Source organism: Monodon monoceros, unplaced genomic scaffold (assembly GCF_005190385.1).
Source record: "Monodon monoceros isolate NGI ecotype Baffin Bay Population unplaced genomic scaffold, NGI_Narwhal_1 Super_Scaffold_18, whole genome shotgun sequence".
NCBI lineage: Eukaryota > Metazoa > Chordata > Mammalia > Artiodactyla > Monodontidae > Monodon > Monodon monoceros.
This window is the reverse complement of record NW_021703774.1, coordinates 99101659-99124421: the sequence shown is the minus strand read 5'-3', so window position 1 is coordinate 99124421 and position 22763 is coordinate 99101659. Positions and strand designations below refer to the sequence as shown.

The 22763-nt window shown below is 46.9% G+C and overlaps 1 protein-coding gene across 5 annotated transcripts in view; it reads right to left on the bottom strand.

Moving 5' to 3' along the window:
* Positions 1-22763, bottom strand: part of BCAR3 (BCAR3 adaptor protein, NSP family member) — a 153156-nt gene that overhangs the window by 44185 nt on the left and 86208 nt on the right. The window contains exon 1 of one of the 5 annotated variants that reach the window (XM_029229531.1): positions 7747-9227. The exons of the other annotated variants lie outside the window; for them this stretch is intronic. Coding sequence (XP_029085364.1) covers positions 7747-7830 — 84 coding nt within the window. The 5' untranslated portion in view covers positions 7831-9227. Of the gene's footprint in view, positions 1-7746; positions 9228-22763 lie in introns of those variants that run through there. 5 annotated transcript variants of the gene reach the window in all.

Below are 22763 nucleotides of genomic sequence, written 5' to 3'. Positions count from 1 at the left end.
ACACATGCCACTTTAAAGGTATATATTTCTCCCAGAGGAGTTCAAAGTTCTTGACACCCATATAACTCATCTAAACAAGTTTTTTTGAAAAAACACACAAACACCATGCTAGACATCATGGACAGGATCAGGGAAGCAGCAGCTGGACTTAGAGGGACGAGATACCTAATACAACACAACTCAGATCTCATGAATCATATGATGTCCCTGGAATTAAATAAGTAGCAAGAATATTTATATCTCACAAGAGAAAATATGACCAAGGCCCTGAATTTTCGTGACTTACTCAGACTTATGCAGTAAAGGATTGCCTGAAAACTAGAATCCAAGTCTCCCAAAGTATATAAAGAACCAGACATGTTTACAGGAAAGACCTGGGGAATATGAGGGCTGTGTTGACATGTATGAAGGTTTGGGATGTTCTCGTCCCAACATGGCAGGTCACATATTCTTGGTTCAACTCCCTAGAGAAACGAATCCAGACTCCCTCCTGTCTTATTCCTAGGTGTCTACTCATACCAACTAATTTGGCCTCAAATAGACATGGTCATATTATGGAGGGGAAAAACATGTATCTGAAGGGTTATTATACCCATTTAATTGAAGAATAAGGTGGACGTTGCAAGGCACAGATTTTGACTCAATACTAGGAGGAACTTTCTAGCAATTTAGAGTTTTCAAAAGTGGGAATGTATTGCCTTTAGGGTACAGTACACCTCCCATCTCTAGAAATGTCAAAAAGAAGGGTAATAAAATGACCTCCTATGAAGATTTAGGGCCAGATGACAAGTTAGGAAGTTACTGCAGAATTTTAAGCAGTAATAGATAATGAGGCCTGAAGTAGTACAGTACTGGTGGGAGAGACAGGAGGAAAGGGTGGATGAGAGAACAGTTTAGGAGTAAAATCATGAAGACATAACTGATTAGACATGGAAGATGAATAGGGGGAAGAGACATGGGAGCTCCTGGAAGATGACTGAGCCATCAACTTCCAGTACAGAAGCATGAGCGGGGAGTAAGTTTATGGAAGAAGATGTAGAGCCTGAGGTACCTGTGGGCCATCCAGATGGAGTGGCTCACGAGGCCATGGGATCCAGGTGCTATAGAGAAGGGCTTGAGAATCCTCAGTGTATGCTGTCTCAAATGCCACGTAAGAGATGGGTTATAGAGGGAATATGAGAAGAGGGCTAGAAGACACTGGCTTTTTTAAGAGGCAGGCTAGAAAGAGAAGCTGAAGACAGGTATCTTAGTCCATTTAAGCTACTATAAGAAAAATACGATAGACTGGGTGGCTTAAACAACAAACATTTACTTCTCACGGTTTCTGGAGGCTGGGAAGTCTAAGATCAAGGCACCGGCAGATTCAGTGTCTATTGAGAGCTTGCTTTCTAGTTTATAGATGGCCATGTTCTTGCCATGTCCTCACATGGTGGAAGGGATAAGAGAGCTCTCTGGGATCCCCTTTATAAGGGCACTAATTCCATTCACCAGGGCTCCACCCTCATGACCTAATCGCCTCCCAAAGGGCCTACCTGTTAACATCATCGCATTCGAGGTTAGGATTTCAACATGAATTTTGGGGGGACACAAACATTCAGTCTATAACAACACAGCAGGATGGGTTGGGCAGGATCTAAGAGAAACAAGTAGAGTTCAGTGTCCTAGAGGTTGAGAGGAGACTTCCAGGAAAGGATGGCCAACAGTGCCAAGTGCAGCAGAGAGTTCTAATAGCATCAGAATTGGATGGCAGCCACAGGACTTTGCGAGGACAGGTCGCTGATCAGGTCAAGGGGACTGAGTGGCCAGTGGAAAGTGAGGAAGCAGAGTCTGTGTTAACCAGCTTTGGGGATGGAGGAAGTCAGGGACCAGGAAGGAAGACATGGATATCATGATTATTTTTAGAATGGGCAAGACTGAAGCATGTCTAAGCTAAGAGGAAAATGCTGGTAGAGAGGGACAACCTGAAGGTGCCTGAGGAGTCTTTGGGGAGGAGGGTGGTCATGGGCACAGGTGGCAGGGCTGGGCTTGGTCAGGGAGAGGGACATTTCATCCTCAGAGGCTGCAGGAAGGAAGAGAGGGTCATGGATATGGACACAGGTAGAGCTGTAGCTCGTGGGGGCAGGGGTGGGGATGGAAAAGTATTGGGCCTGGGGCTTCCCTGGTGGCGCAGTGGTTGAGGGTCCGCCTGCCGATGCAGGGGACACGGGTTCGTGCCCCGGTCCGGGAAGATCCTACATGACGCGGGGTGGCTGGGCCCGTGAGCCATGGCCGCTGAGCTTGCGCGTCTGGAGCCTGTGCTCCGCAACGGGGGAGGCCACAGTAGTGAGAGGCCTGCGTACCTCAAAATAAATAAATAAATAAATAAATAAATAAATAAGTATCGGGCCTGATGGTCTGAACTGTTGCTGTGGAGTAAGAAACAGGATCTTATTATGAGTGTTAAAAACAGGCTTAAAGAGAAGGTGGAGAGAGGAAAATACGAGTGAGCTGAGCAGGGACAAGCAGAGCGGACGGGAGGCTTCAAGGACGTTGGCATGAGTTAGGGGAGACGCTGGTGATGCTCCTCAAACGCATCCTGCACACAAGGGGCCGACCCCAAACCCTCCCCCACTCCCATCCGAACTGTGTGCTGGCTCCCGGCTGCCCTGTGCCGTCTGTGCACCGACCACCTCTCTGATCTCATCTCCTTCTGCTCCTCAACTTCAGCCTGAAGTCCCGTGTGTGATGCCCTTTTTCTCCCCAGGGCCTCTTCAACCTACGGCTCCTTTAGGAGTTACCCAGTGTTACCTGCTCGGGGAAGTTCCCTGACCCAGAAATGGGTTAATACCTCTGCCCAGCACCTCGCATTGTGCTGTGTATTCTCCCTGCCTTTGCACCACCACGTGGTACCTCTCCGTGGTACCTCGGAGAGAGCTGCCTGCGTGCCCATCTCCCCAGCCAGATACAGAATTGCTCCTTTAGGACAAAAACTTTCACTCTGTCTCCCCAGCACCCATAGGCCCTTGATACACATGCTGGGCATGGGGTGGGGGTGGGGGCGGGGAATGAGTAGATGAATTCTGAGTGGGAGATTGGCTCGCTGGTCCCTCAAATCCCATCTTACTACAATTAAAGAATCTAGGATTCTAGCTTGTTGGTTCTCTCTGTATACCTGCTTTTGTAAAAGCACACACGTATTAGAGTGGACACTGGGGAGAGTTCTCCATACAAACTAAAAGGCTGATCATAGCTCTTTCATAAGATAGAAAAATAGGCCATGACATTCTCGTGGCCAGAGCCAGATTCCAATAGTAGCTCCCGGGGCTATGAACATGCACTGAAAATCCAGATGAGGACAGAGATGCTGCAGTGATGTCCAATCCCAGGAGGCACTCCTCTCCTCTCCCCAACCAGGACAGCCTGAGTCTCCTCTGCTGCCCTGGGGACGTCCAAAATGTGCATCAGGTAAAAGGCCTCTGCTCTGTCTCTGAAGGCATCTTTAAACCCAGCGACAGAGGTCAGGGTCCTCCGTGTACCGCTGCCCTCTCACACGTGGGTGCGTGACGACCGTTGTGGCGCACGCACCCCAATGACTCACCAGCATCCTTTCCAGTGTTTGGCACAGCTCCATCTCTCTGCGGTCCTGGAGGTGCTGACCCGCTAACAGAATTTTCCCAGGATCCCAGTATCGTTTCTGCTTCCCACCCACGACTCTCCAACAAAAACAAGGTCTCAGCCAGGATCCAAGCTCCGGGGTCTGTGGTGAAGGGGGCACTGGGATCCAGCCCCTGTCAGGCACGTCCTTCCCCGATGCTGAAACCAGATCCCTGTGGCCCCCAGATGCCAATGGAATGCATTTAGGTTTCTTTTAAAAAGCTGTGCTAGGCCTTTTTTTTTTTTTTTTTTTTGGAGAGCAGGAGAAATAAGTGAGCAACTACTAACTGCCACAAGGAGGGGCTGAGTCACTTCGAAAGACATTTCCCCGGTGGCTTTTTCCACCTTGCGCAGCTTGTGCTGGCGATGCATCAGCCCCATGACAAAGGCAACCTAAGCCACTGTCAACACCAGGGTGTATCACCAGTAACCAACCTGTCACAACAGCAGGCAGACCAAGGGATGGGCCACAGGGAAAATGAGCAGGACTCTCACTCTATTACATGACACTCCAACACAGAAAGGTAGTTTCCAATGAAAACAAGTTCTGAGGGCCCAACCCTCCAGGGGTGGGCAGATGAGACACCTCAGGCTATAATGTGCATTCAGAGAGGCTCCAAATACTTTTTCCAGGGGCAAGGGAAATGATTTAAAGCAAAACAAAACACAACGATAGCAAATGCACGATATAAGCTCTTCCCACTATAGGGCACTTTGTGGCTGCAAAGATAGTCACACTTCTGTATGAGAATGTATATGCTTAAAATCCACTGCCTCTAACGACGACTTCTCATTGACAAGACCAGTGCCACTGGACTTAGTGACTGGTTAGCCAAGACTTACTGATTCATTTATCCACCAACTCCCTACTCCAACCTCCTTGTTGGTGCTCTTTCAGAAAGGTGGCTATTCTGCACTTGCAAGGTAACTCCAGTCTCTTTGGTTCCCCTGAAGTTTCCTGACACAATCACACCCACCTTCATCAGGAGTAGCCAGTGATAAGGCAGCAAGTTTCAGCTCCGGTTCCCCTGCCCACACACAAGGAGAATCAGGGACTCGAGGGGCCAGAGAAGTGGGCGTTTGTCCCCATGGCCAGTTCCAGAAATGGGATCTATTTTGCTTCTCCTAAATTCCTTCTGCAGTTCTCTAGGAACCGGAAGGTGGCCCTGCCACTGCTGCAGGAAGGCGACCTAGTCTATGAAAACCAGTTCTGCGTCCTCCCTGAAGTCTTTCCTGAAAGCTGAGGTTCGCACTATGCTTTCCCAACTGAATTGTTAACTGAAGTATTAGTAGGGACAGAATCATCTCGTCAATGTTCACTGGTCTTACTATGGTATCGGAGAAAGGACACTTGGCTTGAGGCCACAAAATCTGATTTCTACTCCTGGTTCCCCACTAAATGATTCTGGAGCAGGGAGCTTCTCTGAGCCTCGGCTTCTCCTCTGTGGAGGAGGAGTAAACTACCGTCCTGCCTGATTTCAGCTTGTCTTGAGACTCCAGGGAGACAACTTGTGAAGGAACCTCAGACATTGGAAAGCCTTTTGCAAATGCAATGAAATGACACTATGGACTAATGGTCTTGTGGGAAGCCCTTCAAAGGCAGGAACCTGCCTCAGTCATTAAATCACCCCCCTCCCACCTAACGAAGTTCTTACACACGGAAAGGCTACGACATTTGCCATTCAGGGATTTTCAAACATCCCAACTAACGTCGTGGATCTGGAATATCTTCATGACAGACTCTTTTCCATTGGCTGTAAGCAAAATGTCCTTTCCTTTTCTTACTCGAGATCCAGAGGTCTTTTGTGAAATGAGTGCCTTGTGTGAACCCTTCTGGGATGTTAAAATCGTGACCCTTGACATGGCCTCAACTCGTGAGGACCAGCAATGACTGCATATCCTTGACCTCCTCTCCATTCTTGGCCTCCCAATTAATTCTTTTCCAGGGCCTTTGTATTCAAGTCCACACAAGGCCCTTAAACACATACTAAATTCTGCAGAATCTCTGCAAATGAGATCTTATTCCCTGAAAGCGCCTGTGTGATTGGTCCCCTATGTAATGAAGGAGCTTTTATATTTTTAGTTTTCTTCCCATACAACAAACACTATTAATAACATTGTACTTTCTCCAGAGATGATATGGATTAGACCAAATGGAAAGTTACCGTGGCTACCACAGTGTTATTTTTGGTATGAGAAATTCATGCCAAGGGAAGTAGCATCCATGGTCAAGAATTGGAGCTTTATTTCCGCTTTGCTATCAGGCAATCAATCCCAATTTAATTTTGAAACTCTAATTGCAACAGAAACTAATTATGGGCAGCAAGACCTGAAACCCCTAATTAAAGTGGGAGTCAATAAAGTGATGCAGCGTTATCACTGGGGCAACACTGGCAGGACGAGGGATTTGAGCACAGGTACGTTTTCTTTCCCAGGTAACTATCTAAGCAAAACAAGACAGGGAAACACATCCCAAGAGTCAGATGGAAAGTCTGAGCTGGGTTGGAAGGCTTCAGGTTCTGGTGAGTGAGCAGGTCAGGTCCTTTCTCTGTGCTATGAAGATGCAACATAACTAGGGTGGGATAGGAAGCCCAGGTGGGAAGGAGGGTGTTTCCACCGACAGTCAACCACCAAGAGTGGCTGTGTTGGGGAGGCCAAAGGATGGTTAGTTCAGACCAACCCCATGTGTTACTGTGGCCTTTCTGTGCAGGCCCTGGAGAAAATAACTGCAGAGGCGCAGTGGTCTCAGAACAGAATCTCATCACTCAGACCCAGATATTTATGGGCTGTTTCCTCAGATACCAAATGGTGAGTTGCACTTTTCTGAACTAGCAGAAGTTGGCTTATGGGAGGACTTCTATTAGAGTGTAAATCTACTGCCAGTCCCTGCAGTGCATGATTCCCTTCGGGACCTCCCCGTCTATCTCCGACAGCTTTAAAATACTGTTAATGGCATGACTTCATCTGCCCCACTCTAGAACGATCCATATTTAGGCCAGAAACCACATGGTCCTCACGTCACCCCACTGGGCTCCAGGTTAGAAAGGGGCTCTTAAATCAGGGAGGAAACACTCTTAACCTATGATTACTCACTCTCCTCCAAATTCCTTGACAAGGAGACAAAAATGAACTTGGCTGAATGGTTAGAAAGCTATTCTGAACACTCCAAAAGGGCAGTAAAATTAGAAGAAGCCTCTCCTCTTCATATTCACTGTCTATTTTTCTACAAAGGGCTCTTTCTCCCTGTAACAGGATCTGCTATGAAATTTTCCTGTTGTAGCTTTTTCAATGGCACCAAATAAGTCAGTCCCTTAGGAGAGGGAGCTCTGCTGTCAGGGTGGAAAGAATTCCTTGAGAGCTTTCTGATTCCTATTTCCCATGAATAAATGAGGTCCTTAGTCATGCTGGGGCCGACAGGATTTTTCCAAGGCAGACAAGCCCCCAGATCAGTGACAGCGTATACTAAATGGAATCCTTAGTTGTTGTCACAGGTGGGCAACAGAACAGAGGCTTCGTCTTGATTTAGTCAAATGAGGTTCTTTGAATATTTTCATCAAAATAAATAGTGTATTGACATATCACCTTTGGTACTGATGTCTTGTAACAAAGGTTAAGAATGGGAGCATTCTTTAAATTAAAAAAGAAAAAAGACAGTTCTGAATACGGAAACGTTTTGGAACGTGACTGCAATTTGAAAGGAGATATTTGGTGGTTTTTGTACTTATATACGTTACTGACATAATGGAACAGCAGGGTAAGTGGAGAGAGGGGCTCAGCCTTCATTACAAACAAGGGGGGAGAGAGAGAGAGAGAGAGAAAGAGAGAGGGAGAGAGAGAAAAGAAAAATAGTATTGAGCTACCTTGGTATAAAATTTCAGCCCAAGGAAACTGAAAGTCTCTTGAAAAACAGAGCTTCATCCTAAAGCACAGACAAGGAGCTCCCTTCTGTGTGTCCCGATTCTGCTTCCAGAGGAGACACACCACTAGGGGCTTATGAAGATCCATACGTCAAAGTCAGCACCTCTGTTTTTACAGCCAGCGGGCTGCAAACTTTTCTAGTGCTTTCAAGGCCCCCCCCCAAAGAATTTTAGATGTACCTTATCTCACACCTACCTTTACTCCAAGGAAAGACTTGCGGTGATAGAAGCAGCACAGAGCAGCCGAGAGGGCGTGGAAAGCATTGCATTCCTTAGGCATCTTTCAGTCTTCAGTCCCTGGACCACACACTTTCTTCAGGGTTAAAGGAGAGGGGGCTTGAGGCGCGAGAGCTCCAGTCCCGCTGCAGCAGCTATGCTGCTCCAGCCCGCGGGCCGCAGGGGAGTGAGAGGCTCCTTCTCCCACAGCCGGGCTGGGACTTTCCCTCTCCGCTGAAGCCAATACGATCCACTCGCTCAATTCTGGCAGGCGGGTGTCCAGCCTGCCATGCACACAGTGCCAGAAATCCTCATGTGACCAGACTCACTTTCTGATGAAATTCTAACCTCTTTTAGAAGAGGCTTTGGGCTTTAGCTGTCCCCTCAATTTAGAGACCCAGCAGAAATCATTATCACCCCAGGCAACCTTTCCTCCCCAGGGCTGAAGTCACCAGGCAATCTGCTCCTAGAGGCTCTGTCTGTTTGCTTGTCGCCCCAGCACCTAGGAGTTCAAGAAGCACACATCACACCACCTTGTGATGAGACAGAGGCTCCTTTGAGAAAAGGACCCAAAGGCGAACTGGGTGTGACTTTCCCCTAGGAGCAATCCTAGAAGTCCCGAGAAACCCGGGCAGGATCCCCATCCCACTCTCTCAGCCACCCCCAGAACTGTTTATTTTTAATTAGGATGCTCCTGGCAGCCAGTTTGCAGCTGATAGCGTTGGCATAGCCATCACTATTGGCAAAGCACTGTTGCCCTTAGGTGTTTAATTAGCAAGTCTGTCAGCTAACACCCTGAGCGGCCTGTGCCCTCCCCACCTGGCTGTGCAGCCTGTTGGGAGGATGGGGGACAGGCTACGTACCCTCTTTTGATCCAACTGTTTGTTCCACTCTCCTCCTTCACTTTAAACGCTTCACTGTAATTGCCCATCCTGCCTAACCCAGATCCAGCGCGAGAACCTCACGTCCAATGCCACCAAGCGCCACCAAGCGATTCTCCAGCACTAAGGGGCCTTTACCCCTACCAAGAGCCTCCCGACACCTTAGGGAAAAGGAATTGCTTTTCTTCTTTCAATCCAGTCAGGGTGGATTCTCAACAATTCTGGTTTTTTTTTAAATTTTTAATCAAACCCAGGTTTCTGCCTGTAGCGCTTCCTCTCCTACCGTTCCAAATATTAACTTTCTGTGGCTTCGGCCACTCAAAAATGGAATGTGTCCTGAAGCTTTCTAAAACTTCACACAGGCAGAAACTTGTAATGAGGAAGAAACAGAACCTATTCAGTCCAGAAAGGAACAACACCAGATGAGGCATGAGGGAGGTATGAGAAATATCCAACAGGATTAGTGTCAAATCCTCAGGAGGCCTCGGCCTTTGGACTAGGTCAAGTCAGCCTGTAAAAATAGAGAACTGTTTGTTCAATCCCTGGTGTGTGGCTTCTGTGCTTAAATTAAGGCTCTGGAGAGCGGTAGATCTCACACTCACCTCAAGGGGCAGAGGCTCAGCCTAATAAACACCTCTAACGTGGGGATGGAGCTACAAAGAGCCTGTCATCACAGGAACAACCAGGGAGGCTGACTTCCTTCCTGCTTCCTCAACTGGCTCCCCACTCCCCATGATTCTGGGGCCCAGATGTGCAGCCCTGGGTCCTGGGAAGTCCACCTGAGACCTTGGAAGCAAGCACCAAGGGTGGTAGAATTCACGGGGTTTTTGAGCTGGAGGGGCCCTTGGAGATGGTCCAGTTGGTGGGTCGATACTGTCCCCCAAGGTCCATGAACTGGACCCATGAGGAAGCATTTTCTCTGTTTGCCCTCATTTCCATTAGATGGGGTTCAAAGAGTAAGTCAACGTGAGCAGCCAGGGCCCACGGCCCCAGGATTTTTATGGGGATGACTCATCAATCAGGCCAATAGCCACCAGGTAAGGGGCCCAGTTTGCACCTGCTGTTCCCCTTTGACAGGAAGTGACAAGCTGTGTCAGAATAAGAAACTCCCGGGACTTCCCTGGTGGCGCAGTGGTTAAGAATCCGCCTGCCAATGCAGGGGACACGGGTTCGAGCCCTGGTCCAGGAAGATCCCACATGCTATGGAGCAGCTAAGCCCCTGCGCCACAACTACTGAGCCTGTGCTCTAGAGCCTGAGAGCTACAACTACTGAGCCCGCGTGCCACAACTACTGAAGCCCACGTGCCTAGAGCCTGTGCTCCGCAACAAGAGAAGCCACCGCAATGAGAAGCCCGCGCACGACAGCAAAGAGTAGCCCCCAACCGCCGCAACTGCAGAGAAAAGCCCCTGCGCAGCAGCGAAGACCCAACGCAGCCAATAAATAAGTAAATAAGAAGAAACTCCCCAAGAGGCTAGCATCCCCGGCTCAGAAAAAGGGAGGGAAGCAGCTCCTTAAATCCTGCACAGAAATTCAGTGAGATTAGTCAGCCAAAGCCTCTGAATTCTGATACCCTACCCACAGAAAGACTGAATGAAGCACATTCTTGAAAGAAAATATACTTAAAAAAACTCAGACATGTAAATTACATAGAATTACATAGTCAAGTGCTCCAGGGCCAGGTAAAAGCAAAGCAAAAGACAGGTCACTGCAGAATCACAGCTCTTGTCACCTGAGGCTTTCCCTGTTGACTCTAAAAAATGTCTCCATAATGCACGAAGAATTGGTTCTGTCAGGATTAAACAGTGAGCTAATCTTATTAGGTAACTGTTTCCTAAGCACTTTTTATTTTTTTGTTCCACACAAAAAATAATTTCTAAAGCAGCACTCAAAGGTTTTAATCAATTTTCCCCTGAAATGGCCAAGGAGAGAGACTAAAATAACATGTTGTTATTGCCACTAAAGATGACAGTTGCATGAATTCGTAAAGTGCCCTTCACTGACTTATGTTTTTTGATGTCTCCCATCCACACCGATCAACTCCCCCCCATTCTCCCCACAATGATGATTCTATTCTAGTTACAAAGAAACAGAGGACCAGAATGGTGTGTCATGCAGCAGAGGACAAAGGACCAGGAACTCCAGCCTGTGCTTTTGCCAGAACCTGGTATCTGATCACCAAATATGAGATTTTTTAATGTCATATAATTAAACCGGTTACTGACACAGCCCCATGAAAAAGAGTTGTGACCTGGGGTAGGTGGCCATCGTCTGATGATTTGGTACATGTGATCTAGGACCAGTCAAAGTTTGTATTCAGGGCTTTCTAAACACCATGCTCTTCTGGGGACAGGGGTCAGCATCTCTAATGCAACCCCAGGGACTGAAGGAGGCGGGGTGGCCGGGAGCAAGCAGCACAGAGCTCTGGGAAAGCGCTGTGCTCTCCAGCGCCCCCTCTGGCCTCCTGGGAGGCTCACTCCTCTGAACCAAGAAATACACCTGTGAGAAAAGCCAAGGCTGCGCAGCCAGGTGAACCCTTGAAGAAAATCCTCATGACCTCCCGTCAAATGTTGCCCACCCTGTCTGGGAATAGGGTTAAAGCAGACCAGAGGAAGGCCCCTGCACAAGCATTGCCATCAGTGCCATTTTTGCCTTGGGCAGCCTTAATATTAACCTGCCCTATTTAGTAACCATGGAAACAGGGGGTGCCTGCCAGTCATATTCCACAGACAAGTGCTTCTTGTCAGCAGCAGCCCTTGGGCTGGGAGGGGCTGAGAGGCGCACCGAGTCCCTTTCCCAAAGTGCCACAGTCCGCACTAGAAGCTCAGCCTCCCCGTGAGGTAGACCCTCTCTCCAACACGGCATGGGGTGGGGACGAGGTCTCTGAGGAGGAAGATGTGCCTACCAGGTACCTGCTTTTCCCTGTTTCAGGGAAACCGAGAAAATAAAGCTGCCCACACCTCCACTCCCCTTCCCAGGGCCAGCCCGGAATCAAGGCATCAAGCCTTAAACAACACCAAGGTGCTCTCGGTCACTGTCAAGCAGCCCTGCAGACAGTGACACTGCCCGAGGTGGGCGGCAGGCTTTGATCGTAGGGCACTGATCCAAGGCCACAAGGCCCAGCTGGTCTCTGCCCATAGGGGACACACTCGGAACATTAGTCAAGAGATCAGCACAAGTCTACATGGTCAAAACAGCTCCACCTTTGGGGCAACTGCTGGGACGCCTCACCTCCCTAGAAAGATCCATCCTTCCTGGCTTTTTGCCTCCACTAAACCCCAGTGATCTGGCGCTCAGTGAACAAAGACAGCTTTAAGGAGTTAGGGAGTAAGACATTCCTCCTGGTGCCCTAGAAGCAGGAAGATTAACCCAGACTGGCCCAATCCTAAGGATCCGAGGCCGCCTTCCGCAGGCCCTGCTCCCTGAAGAGTGTCCCGCCTGGGGGGCCCTGGGCTGCAAAGGGGCGCGTTTATCAGCAGCCCTGCTTCCCTGCCACCGGCTTGTCTGCGTGATTCTGATCACAGTAACCAGGAGGTGAGGTTTTAGGGGAGGAGGTCGGGCATCTGAGCACCTGCCCTCCCATAAAAGCCACAGGGCTCGAAGAGAAGGGCTGGGAAACCGCTGAGGGAGGAGGACGCCGTCAGGAAACAGGTCACCTCCTCCTCACGCGAGACTCAGCAGCTTCACAAGCCGCCAAAGACAATTCAACACATTTTCCTATATGCAAACACAATTTATTTCCTGCTCCAAAAGGGGATGCAAACTGGACGCGGCGGGAGGAGGGCAGGAAGTGCCGGCTGAGCTCTTAGGGCCGGGTTGTGTGTCGCTGGAGAACACAGAGGGTGCATTTACGAGCCTTTGCTGTACGCCCCTCCTCTCGCTCTGACGGTTCCCCCAGATTCCTCAAGGGGATGAAAGAGTATGGCTGTTAAGTGGTCTCTATCCGGAAGCGGTATTGATCTGCTTAGCACATAAAGAGAGACCAAGGACAGTATTCACAAACAGATTGCTCCCTACCGAGCCTTCCATCCCCTCCACAAATTTGTTTCTCTAACCGGCTATTAAAATTGTATAACTGATAACATGAAGCAAAATTAGGTGAGCATCCAGCCCTGACTGCTTTCTCGCGCTGCCGCGTACAATCCCGTCCCATACATCCCTCCACCACCACTGCCACCTATTGCCTGATATCACCCCAGAAATCCTATATTATGCAAGCTCAATTTTCTATTTTTAGCATTACGGCCAAATTAAAAGAACATGCACCGGGCGTAATTCCAGCCTCTCAAACAGCAGACTCAGACTTTCTGGCGGCCTCAGCCTGCTTTGAGAGTCTGTGAAAACCACGGACCCTCCTCTCAGAACAAAAGGCACATATTGCAAAGTTTTACATATAATTTCAGGGGATTCCTTGTCTCCGGAAGCCCAGTCTTACACCCGTGGGAGTCGTACTCATCCAAGATGATCCGCCACCCACCTCCCAAGCTTCCTTCCATTCTACACCCGCTGTGCAGGCGACACACCCAGAGCACTCATTTGTTCTCCTGTCATTGTAGCGCCTAGGCTTTCTTTGCTGTACGCTTTTCTCTTTCCCCTTCCAGCAACTAATAGTGACAGCAAAAGCCCCTCAGAGGCCCCTCCCATGCAGAGCGCCGCAGAGATGGCCTGAGGGGCATCCACGAAGCCAGAATGTGCAAAGGCTCACCAACCAGATCCAGCCGCGTGGGCTCCCATCTCGGCTGCCACGGGCTCGCCCCTCTCACAAGCACTTCTGCAAAATGACATCTGCCAAAACTGAGCTGTGAGACACATATCTGCACGTTTCAAGTGCTGCTGGGAGGCGGCAGGGTAGAGGGAGAGCCAGGGTGGGTTCAAGTCTTCATTGTACCACTAGCAAGCTGGGTGACCTTGGGAAATTTCTTAACCTCTCTGGGCCCCAGTTTCCTCCTCCAGCTTACTGGGTTTTTGTGAGGATCAACAGAGATAACACATAAAGAGCCTGGCAACCCAGAGTCTAGGCACTCAGCAAACGTGAGCCTCCCTTCCCCTCCAAAGGAAGGGACCACAAAACCTGTTTCTCCGGTCCATTCCTCCTACAGGGCACATGCCCAGCTGCACCCTAAATCTCACCCAAAGGGCAGGCTATGGGACCCACGTCCTGCAAGGAGAGTGTGGACAGCACCACCCTGAGCCACTGACCGACCCCAGCTGGTACTGAGGTGACTCCTGAGCCTTGAAAGCCAGGGAACAATGAGGAGGAGTTTAAGAGGTTTCTTTAGCCTTAAAATATTTTTTAGCCTTCAGATTTTAAGACTGTGTATTAAAATTGGTTTGAATCACACTTGCTCAGATACCTAAGATGATTTTCTACTGCAGACTCTCTGTCATTTGGGGAGTTAACAGGCAGCATGTGCGTCCATAGCATCTGCCCACTTGGCCCTCACCCAAGGGGACTCCTGGGTCCACCTGCAACTACCAAGCTCTCCATGTCCCACCACTGTCCCAGCTAGTCTGACTAGGGATCCCACGGCCCCTCCTTTCCCATTGTCCCCACATCAAGTGACTGCAGAGCTGGGCTTCAGCCTATGTCCCACCTGGATGCCCTGCCTGATGCTCCTCCAACCTTTCCCCCTACCCCCTGCCTGGCTCTCCAGGTTCTTGCCCTGGGACTGGATCTTCCACGTATGTCTAGAGTCCCCAGAAGGGCCACCTCTCATGTGCCTGACTCCTTCATACTTCACCAGTCCATATTACTGGGTACTCTGATGCCAACCATTTATACAATTAGAACTGTGCCTGGGATAGCCCTTGGACGTGCCTGCCTCGCCCAGCTACCTTCTCTGTGTCATCTCTGATTCTGCTTTCTGCCTGCACCTCCTGCTCTCCAGCCCCTAATGGCAGGGATCGCCAGAGTTACAGTGCACTCTTCCAAGGCCACCACATACCCACCTCCCACCCAGAAAGGGTACCAAAGTTCTGAGTGGATGAAGCAGACTGTGAGGGATGCCTGAGAAGGCAGGAACCCTCGGACAGAGGGCAGGGTAGGCATCAGGTAAGAGGTGGAGCCAGGACTACCTCGACTCATTCCAGCCTTGAAAGCTGTGGCCAAGTGAAAGAGAAAATGATCTTAATGAATCCCTTCTTCTCTGTTTTCAAACAAATTCCAGCCACCTGAATACAATACTTCAGTGGGAAAATATCATTTTTTCATGGTCATAAACTGATAATGGGTATCATCTGAGGGACATACCAGATAATTGTGCATCCTGCCCAAAGAGCTATGAGAACCAGTCAGTCTAGGCCAGGAATTCTTAACCTCTGGTGGGATGGGGCTTCCATGAACCACTGGAAATTGTATACAAACTGCTGTATGAGTACTGTTCATTGAGGTGAGGGGTCCATGGCTTTTACCCAAGAGTCATGTGACATAACAATCCCCACTGATCCAGAAGGACTTTCAGTGGCTCCTAAAGATGTAGCTCCTGAGGGTCTTAACTTGATCTTTTTTCTAGTGGAGAGGGAAGGGCAGAGGATACCCTGGTCATCACAGACATGGGCAAAGACAGATAGCCCCCCTTCCCTTAGTCACCTTGGACACAGTCAAGTCTTGGCAGGGCTGGGGCTGGTAAGAGGAGGAGATAGAGAGCTTTGAGGCAAGCAGTGCCACTTTCCTTCCTGCTGTTGGAGTAGCTTTAAACACCTGCGAGAGGAGAACCCTTTCCCCCAGCTGGTGGAAGAGCCTGTCTGCATGCAATGCTTAGTAAACGCTTAGTGAGACCCTCAGCATCCCCTCCCCAACCACAGGCTCCAGGGATGCGGTCCCTCTCATTAGACTGCAGCAGTCACAGACATCGTTCCAGCTCTCAGCCGGGCTCCTCAAAGGAGCCTTCACCACCCCATGTGCAAGGTCCCCAAGAGCCAGCATTTATACAGAGGACTTTTACCATAGTGTCTATTTAATACTCGTGCTAGGAGACACGTATTATTATCTCTATTTCACATATGAGATCAAAACAGTTCTTAGAGTTAATAATTAAAACGACTATGAATCAGAGTGGCTGGCTCTATCGCATGTGATCATGGAAGCATGGATACCACCTGGTTGCCTAGAGTACCTTATCTTGTGCAAATCCAGCAGGCAGAATTATAGCTGCTGCAAAAACCCTCTCCCTCCGACTGAGTGACAGATATTTTTGGCAACATAGACAGCTGGTCTCTGAAATGTCCCTGGTCAGAAGTTCTCAACATTACTGACAGGAAAGGGCAGGACATGTACAGATGGATACTGAGGCCAGAATCTGAGAAAAGCCAGGAGGCAGCAAAGCCCCATCACACAGCTGATAAATGGAGGGCTAAGGGACAGACCATCTTTGTCGTATATGAAGACATCAGCTGGGCCCATGTCTCTACAGGAAAAGGCCGAATCAGAGGGTGAGCTGCACGGGAAGGACTGTACTGATTACCAGCTCCTTTCTTCACTTCCTAAGGCAGTCAACTGCTAAGCCCAATGCCACCTCAGAAGTGACATCCAGGCAGTCAGCATTCATGAGGGTAATCGGTTCCTTCTGTCGGTGGCTCAAAGGACAGTACAATCCCTGGCCTTACATGTACACCCAGAGGAGTGGGAAGGCAGGGGAAGGAAGGGAGAGTTACCAGGGAGAGCAGCAAGAACTCATCTGGATCATTCTTGAGGATCAACACACCTGCCTCAGGGTTAGGCCACTTGTGACAACAGATGCAGGAATTTTTCCAAAGTCAAATAGAAATCAAGGGGAATTCACAACCCCTCTGCACCACCTCCTCACCTCCCACCTATAATTTCTCTGTAACAGTAGGGGAATCTGGGAATCTGCCTCCCAATTAAACTGGGAGGCAATGGATATCCAGCATATAAATAAACCAGGAGGGAGATAAGCTAGAGAAAGGTGAGTATATGACTTGAAAAGATCAAAACAAAAATATCTCTGTAAAACCTAGCATGCATATGCCAACATGTACCAGCATTTTATATATGCACCCTGAGTAGACAGAGACAATTAGAAACATAGCCTAATAGATTCGCATCCTAAAAATTCAGGGAGAAAAATGATGTAAATAGCAGACAGTGGTTATTACATTTAAAACCTTTACCCCAGGGCATGTGTATTCATGCTTGTAATGGTTGTGAAATCCAATCAGAATACTGAACACCTGATGGTCCAGGAGTGGCCATGTGACCTAAGTTAGACCAATCAGAGTCCTTCCTTGGGATTTTTCAAACCAGAGCAGAGGTAGAGGTCCCCTTTTCCCTTTGGACCATAAGCTTTAAGATTATAAGCTTAGAATAGCCAACAGCCATGTGCCCCCAACTACATGGAGAAGTTGATCTGAGAAAATGCAGTCAACATGCTGAGAGAAGCAGATGCAAAGGGCTGAGAGTCCAGACATGTTTTCCTTCCTGAGAACAGTCATCGACCCAGGCCACTCCGCCCCTGCCCTTCCCAGTGATAAATTTCCTAGCTCACGTCATCAGTTTGAGAGTTTACAGGTTCACCTTATCATTGTGAGATTAGGTAAACACTTGAGAGTGAAATATAACACACTGTGTTGGGCTCTGCTAGAGTTCACCTGTATAAGACACGATCCCTAAATCTGGAAATGCTAAAAAGGAGCCAACATAAACTGATGCTACACGAAAACACGTATGATACATGCCCATTAATAACAGGGTGATACACTCATGTTGCAGGGATGGGTGGATATTAATAGTGTTTCATAGCCTACTCCAAGGACACTCCATTATAGAACTGGGTTGTCTTGAGTTCTCAAGGATAAAGCAGACATGAATTTGCCTGTAGGAAAAGGGAGAGGGATTCACAGAGTTAGAATGTTCTGTGCCACTGAGTATAGGTGTAAGTTTTGCTCCCACAACCAGCATCCCGCCTAGGCTACAGGAAACTGCTAATAAATGGCGCTCTCAATCCTGCTTATACAGGCAACAGCAGCATCTTATCTTCCTGGAGAACATTTCCAAAGGCTATTCCGTTTTGTAGAAAGCCAGAGGACCTGATTCAGAGGCAAAGGCTCAGACATTCCCTTACAAAGGAGAACTTTACCAGGTACGATGGATTACCTGGGAGGGCAACTCTCATGACTCCTAGATCAAAAGAAAGGAAATTTGCATCACTTCCAAATTATATTTACATCTTCCCAAATTTGTTCCCTATGTAGTCCTTAGGTGGGCACGGCCTGGAAGGAGCCACGGATCCCTGGTTCTCAGCCTGTGTGGCCCTATGGGGCATCCTTCACCCATTGCTCTTGTTCTATTCATCCCAGTGAGGAGCCTCAGCCCCAAACCTGTCTTCCAGCATCCAGCTACTGAAGCACTAATTAAAATGATGTGTCCTTGTCTGGTGGCCTCAGGACCCAGGCCTCAGTCATCACCTTCACTCCAACGCCCAGTACAATGCCAGAACATTTGAAGATAGCACAGGGATTCTCAATCTCGATCCACAAACACCTTAGAAGATGCACAGTAAGTGTGTGTGCATATTTGTAGAGACAGGTTTCTTATTCATCATATTTGCAAAAAGATAGGGGACCACCCCCTAGACAGTTAAGAACCACAGAAGCATGAGACGTGAATTGCCACGTGGGGGTTGCTGTCCTCACTGGTGAACCCACCTTGCCGTCCCTGTGGCTGGATTAGGGCTGGTTCCCACTTCATCACTTAGCAGCACTTTACTCTTTTAAACTGTGACCTACCCGGGTTCCCAAACGGGAAGAGGCTCCCAAGACACAGTAATTCCCAACTTCCACCACCTGCTCTGAGTGAGCAACCGTAGAATGCTCTGCAAACTGGGAGAGAAGAGGATACGGCACTGTTCTGCTTAGGCTCCTGCCCGTAAAGACCATGGGAAGACAGAGAGGAGGAGACTGGACCACGATGGACACAACTGGACCACACAGCTCCTTTCAAAAAGCACCCACCTGGGCCTCTGAAAAATAAGGATCCAGTTGGAGACTGGTGGCCACAGGAAACAGCCCATCAGCTTTATCATTTCTTCTGTACAAAAAGCTCTTTTGAGAGTGTGAATGGGGGCTTTATGTAGTAAGTTCTCATCCACGAGCTAATAAGTATGTGAAATAGCCTCTCAGACCAGGTTCTTACAGGCTGGACACTGAGGTCATTCAAGGAACAATTAGATGCCATCTGGAGAGAGCTGGAACTCGAAGGGCCAAGTGGCATGCTCTGGTTCCCAGGGTCTGACACATCCTTATCTTCACTGACAGAAAGGATGAATGGAGTCAGCTAGCTAATCCATGCTGGGAGCAGAGAATGGGCAAATACACAGCAATTAACAAAAGCTTAAGGATCAGGGGAATGTTGAGTTCAGCCTGCCCCAAGGAAACATACCCCTCGACTGCATTCACACATCCAAGCTGAGCATCTTTGCCATAAACCAGGCATTGACCTCACCAAGCTCTGGGCTTTCATGGTTTTAACATAAAGCAATTAGAGCAGAACAGCAACTGCTGTGGCCCAGCTCTTTACAGTATATAATGAGCGAGGACTTGATCATGTGAAAGAGTTAGTATTTACTGAGGCTTTACAATCCACTCAATTGTAAAGAACAGGCGGACAATTGTGAACCCTTATTTCTGGGATAGACCCTCAATTTTTTCTTATTTTTAAATGAAAACTGATGTCTCTTCTCTATTAATAATCAGTATTTTAAATGTAAATGCTATTGTTGAGCACGCTGGGTTTTTTCTTAGCTAGAGAAAAAATATGTATTTAGATAAACAGACAGGGATTGTTTGTATCAGTGTTTCTGCAGCTTTATAACAGCTCTTTAGTAGCAGGAGACCCTCTAGGACGGCAGTGCTCAGTGTGGTCTGCAGGCCCACGGGAGCCTTTCAGGGAGTCTGTGAGGTTAACAGTATTTTCGTAATAATACTGAGGCCTTTTTTTGCCTTTTTCACTGGGTTGACATTTATGCTGATAGAGCAAAAGCAATGATGGGTAAAACTACTGGGACTGTAGCAGCAAGCAAGGGGGAGGCACCAAACTGGATAAGTAGTCACTGCATTTCTTGACCACCATGCTTTTTAAATTTATTTTTTACATATTAAAAATTAAAAATATGTATTTCTTTAAAAAATAGCCAGTTCCACTTAAGAAGTCCTTGATGAAGCAGTAAGAATTACAATAGTCTCCCCTTATCTGCAGGCAGTATGCTTCAAGACCCCCAGTGGATGCCTGAAACCACCGATAGTACCAAACCATATATATACTATGCTTTTTCCTATACATACATACCTATGATGAAGTTTAATTTATAAATTAGGTACAGGAAGAGAATATCTGAATTGCCAACATCACTACTCTTGTGCTTTGGGGCCATTATTAAGTAAAATAAGGGTTACTTGAACAAGCACTGCAATACCTTGAGAGTCAATCTGATAAAAGATGGCTACCAAGTGACTAACGGATGGGATACATTGGACAAAGGGATGATTCATGGGTTAGGCAGGAAGGAGACTTCATCAGGCTACTCAGAATGGCACACAATTTAAAACTTACAAATTGTCCGAAAAAGAAAAAAACACTTATTAGAAAAGATACATGCACCCCAATGTTCATAGTCGCGTGACTTACAATTGCCAAGATAGAAACAACCTAAGTGTCCATCAACGGATGGATGGATAAAGAAGATGCGCACACACACACACACACACACACACACACACACACACAGGATACTACTCAGCCATAAAAAAGAATGACATCTTGCCACTTGCAGCAACATGGATGGACCTGGAGGGCATTATGCTAAGTGAAGTAAGTCAGACAGAGAAAGACAAACACTGTATGATATATGTGGAATCTAAAAAATACAATGAACTAGTGAATGTGACAGTAAAGTAGACTCACAGATATGGAGAACAAACTAGTGGTTACCAGTGGGGAGAGGGAAGAGGGGAGGGGCGATATAGGGGTAGGAGATTAAGAGGTACAAACCATTAGATATAAAATGAGCTATAAGGATATATTGTACAACACAGGGAATATAGCCAATATTTTATAATAATTATTTATGGAGTATAACTTTTAAAAATTGCGAATCACTATATTGGACACCTGTAAGTTATATAATATTGTACATCAACTATACTTGAGTAAAAAAATATTGTACCACCACATAAAATAAAACTTATGAATTGTTCATATCTGGACTTTCCAGACCATGGTTGACTATGGGTGACTGAAGCTACGGATCAGGGGGACTACTGTATTCACTTTATTACATCCTGGCCCTTGAGTCCATGTCTCGAAATTTCTGTGTGGTGAGACAGGAAGCAGACATACAGCACTTCTCCTGCACACCCAACACAGTGGTTGTCTCGAGGGAAAGCAATTATGCCATTAAGTTGTAGGCTGCACTAGTTGCTTTTTCATGGAATGCCATTTTTACTTCAGAGAATGTCTGACAAACAATGGTTATGCAGACACGAGTATTTATTTGGCAGACATTTTCTACAAAATGAACAAAGTGAGCCTGTCACATCAAGGAAAACAACTGACAGTGTTTGTTGCCAATGCTAAAACTTGAGCTTTCAACTGAAAATGAGAATTTTGAGAAACGTGTATTTACCACCATGAGTGGTAAATACTTTAATGATTTTTTTCATGAATGACGATAATAATGAATGTGAGTTTTGGGTATTGTATAGTGAAATATGTTAACATTTGGAAGATCTGCATATCTCAGCAAAGCAGTATTTTTCAAATGACCAATGCACGATGGTACAAAATCATGCATGGGTAAGATCCATTCACATTGCCAGATAGACCAATGGATTTTAAGGGAATAGAGTAAAAAAAAAAAAAAAGTTCATTGATATGATTTCAGATTCCACACTGCAATTAATCTTTATGGAACTACAACTTTTCAAGTTTTAGTATAATAACAAAGAAGAATATCTCTAATGATCTGAAAAGGCTATTAAAATACTAGTCCTAGGGGATGAGGAGTGGGCAAAATGGGTGAAGGGGATCAAAAGGTACAAATTTCCAGTTATAAAGTGAATAAGTGCTGGGGATGTAATATACAGCATGGTGACTATAGTTAATAATACTATATTGCGGGCTTCCCTGGTGGCGCAGTGGTTGAGGGTCCGCCTGCCGATGCAGGGGACACGGGTTCATGCCCCGGTCCGGGAAGATCCAACATGCCGTGGAGTGGCTAGGCCCCTGAGCCATGGCCGCTGAGCCTGCGCGTCCGGAGCCTGTGCTCCGCAACGGGAGAGGCCACAGCAGTGAGAGGCCCGCATACTGCAAATAAATAAATAATAATACTACATATTTGAAAGTAGCTAGCAAAGTGGATCTTGAAAGTTCTCATCAGAAAAAAATTTTTTTATAACTATGTATGGGGATGGATGTTAACTGGTCTTATTGTGATCATTTTGCAATATATACAAATATCAAATCATTACATCGTATACCTGAAACTAATATAATGTTATGTCAATCATACCTCAATAAAAAAAAGACTATTCCTCCCTTTTTGAATTACATTATCTGTGCAAGACCAGACTTTCTTTAGACTTCAACCAAAATTATGTAACACAACAGATTGAAGGCTAAAGCAGATATGAGAATCAAGCTTGTTCTATTAGACACTAAAGAGATTTGCAAAAATGTAAACCAATGCCATTCTTCTCACTAAATTTTGTTTTGGAAAATGATTATTTTTTATAAAACATGCTATTTATAGTCACATAATGGGTTTAATATTGTTATTTTAAATGAATTAAATAAACATTAAAAATTCCTACATTTTAATTTCTCATACAATAAACCAATAGCTAAAACTCACATAACAAAAGCTCTTTGGGGTCCTCAATAATTTGTAACAATTGAAAAGGGGTCTTGAGACCAAAGAGTTTAAAAACTTAGGCTCTCATATATCTAACCTACCTGCTTTACATAATTTTGATTAAGCCATAAGTTTTCAGCATCAAATCTGTGGAGTAGACTAAGGTATATAAATAGAGGAGTATCTATTTTTATAAGTAACTATCATAAAAGCACTAATGATTATCAGAGGAAATTTGGAAACAGAGAGAAAT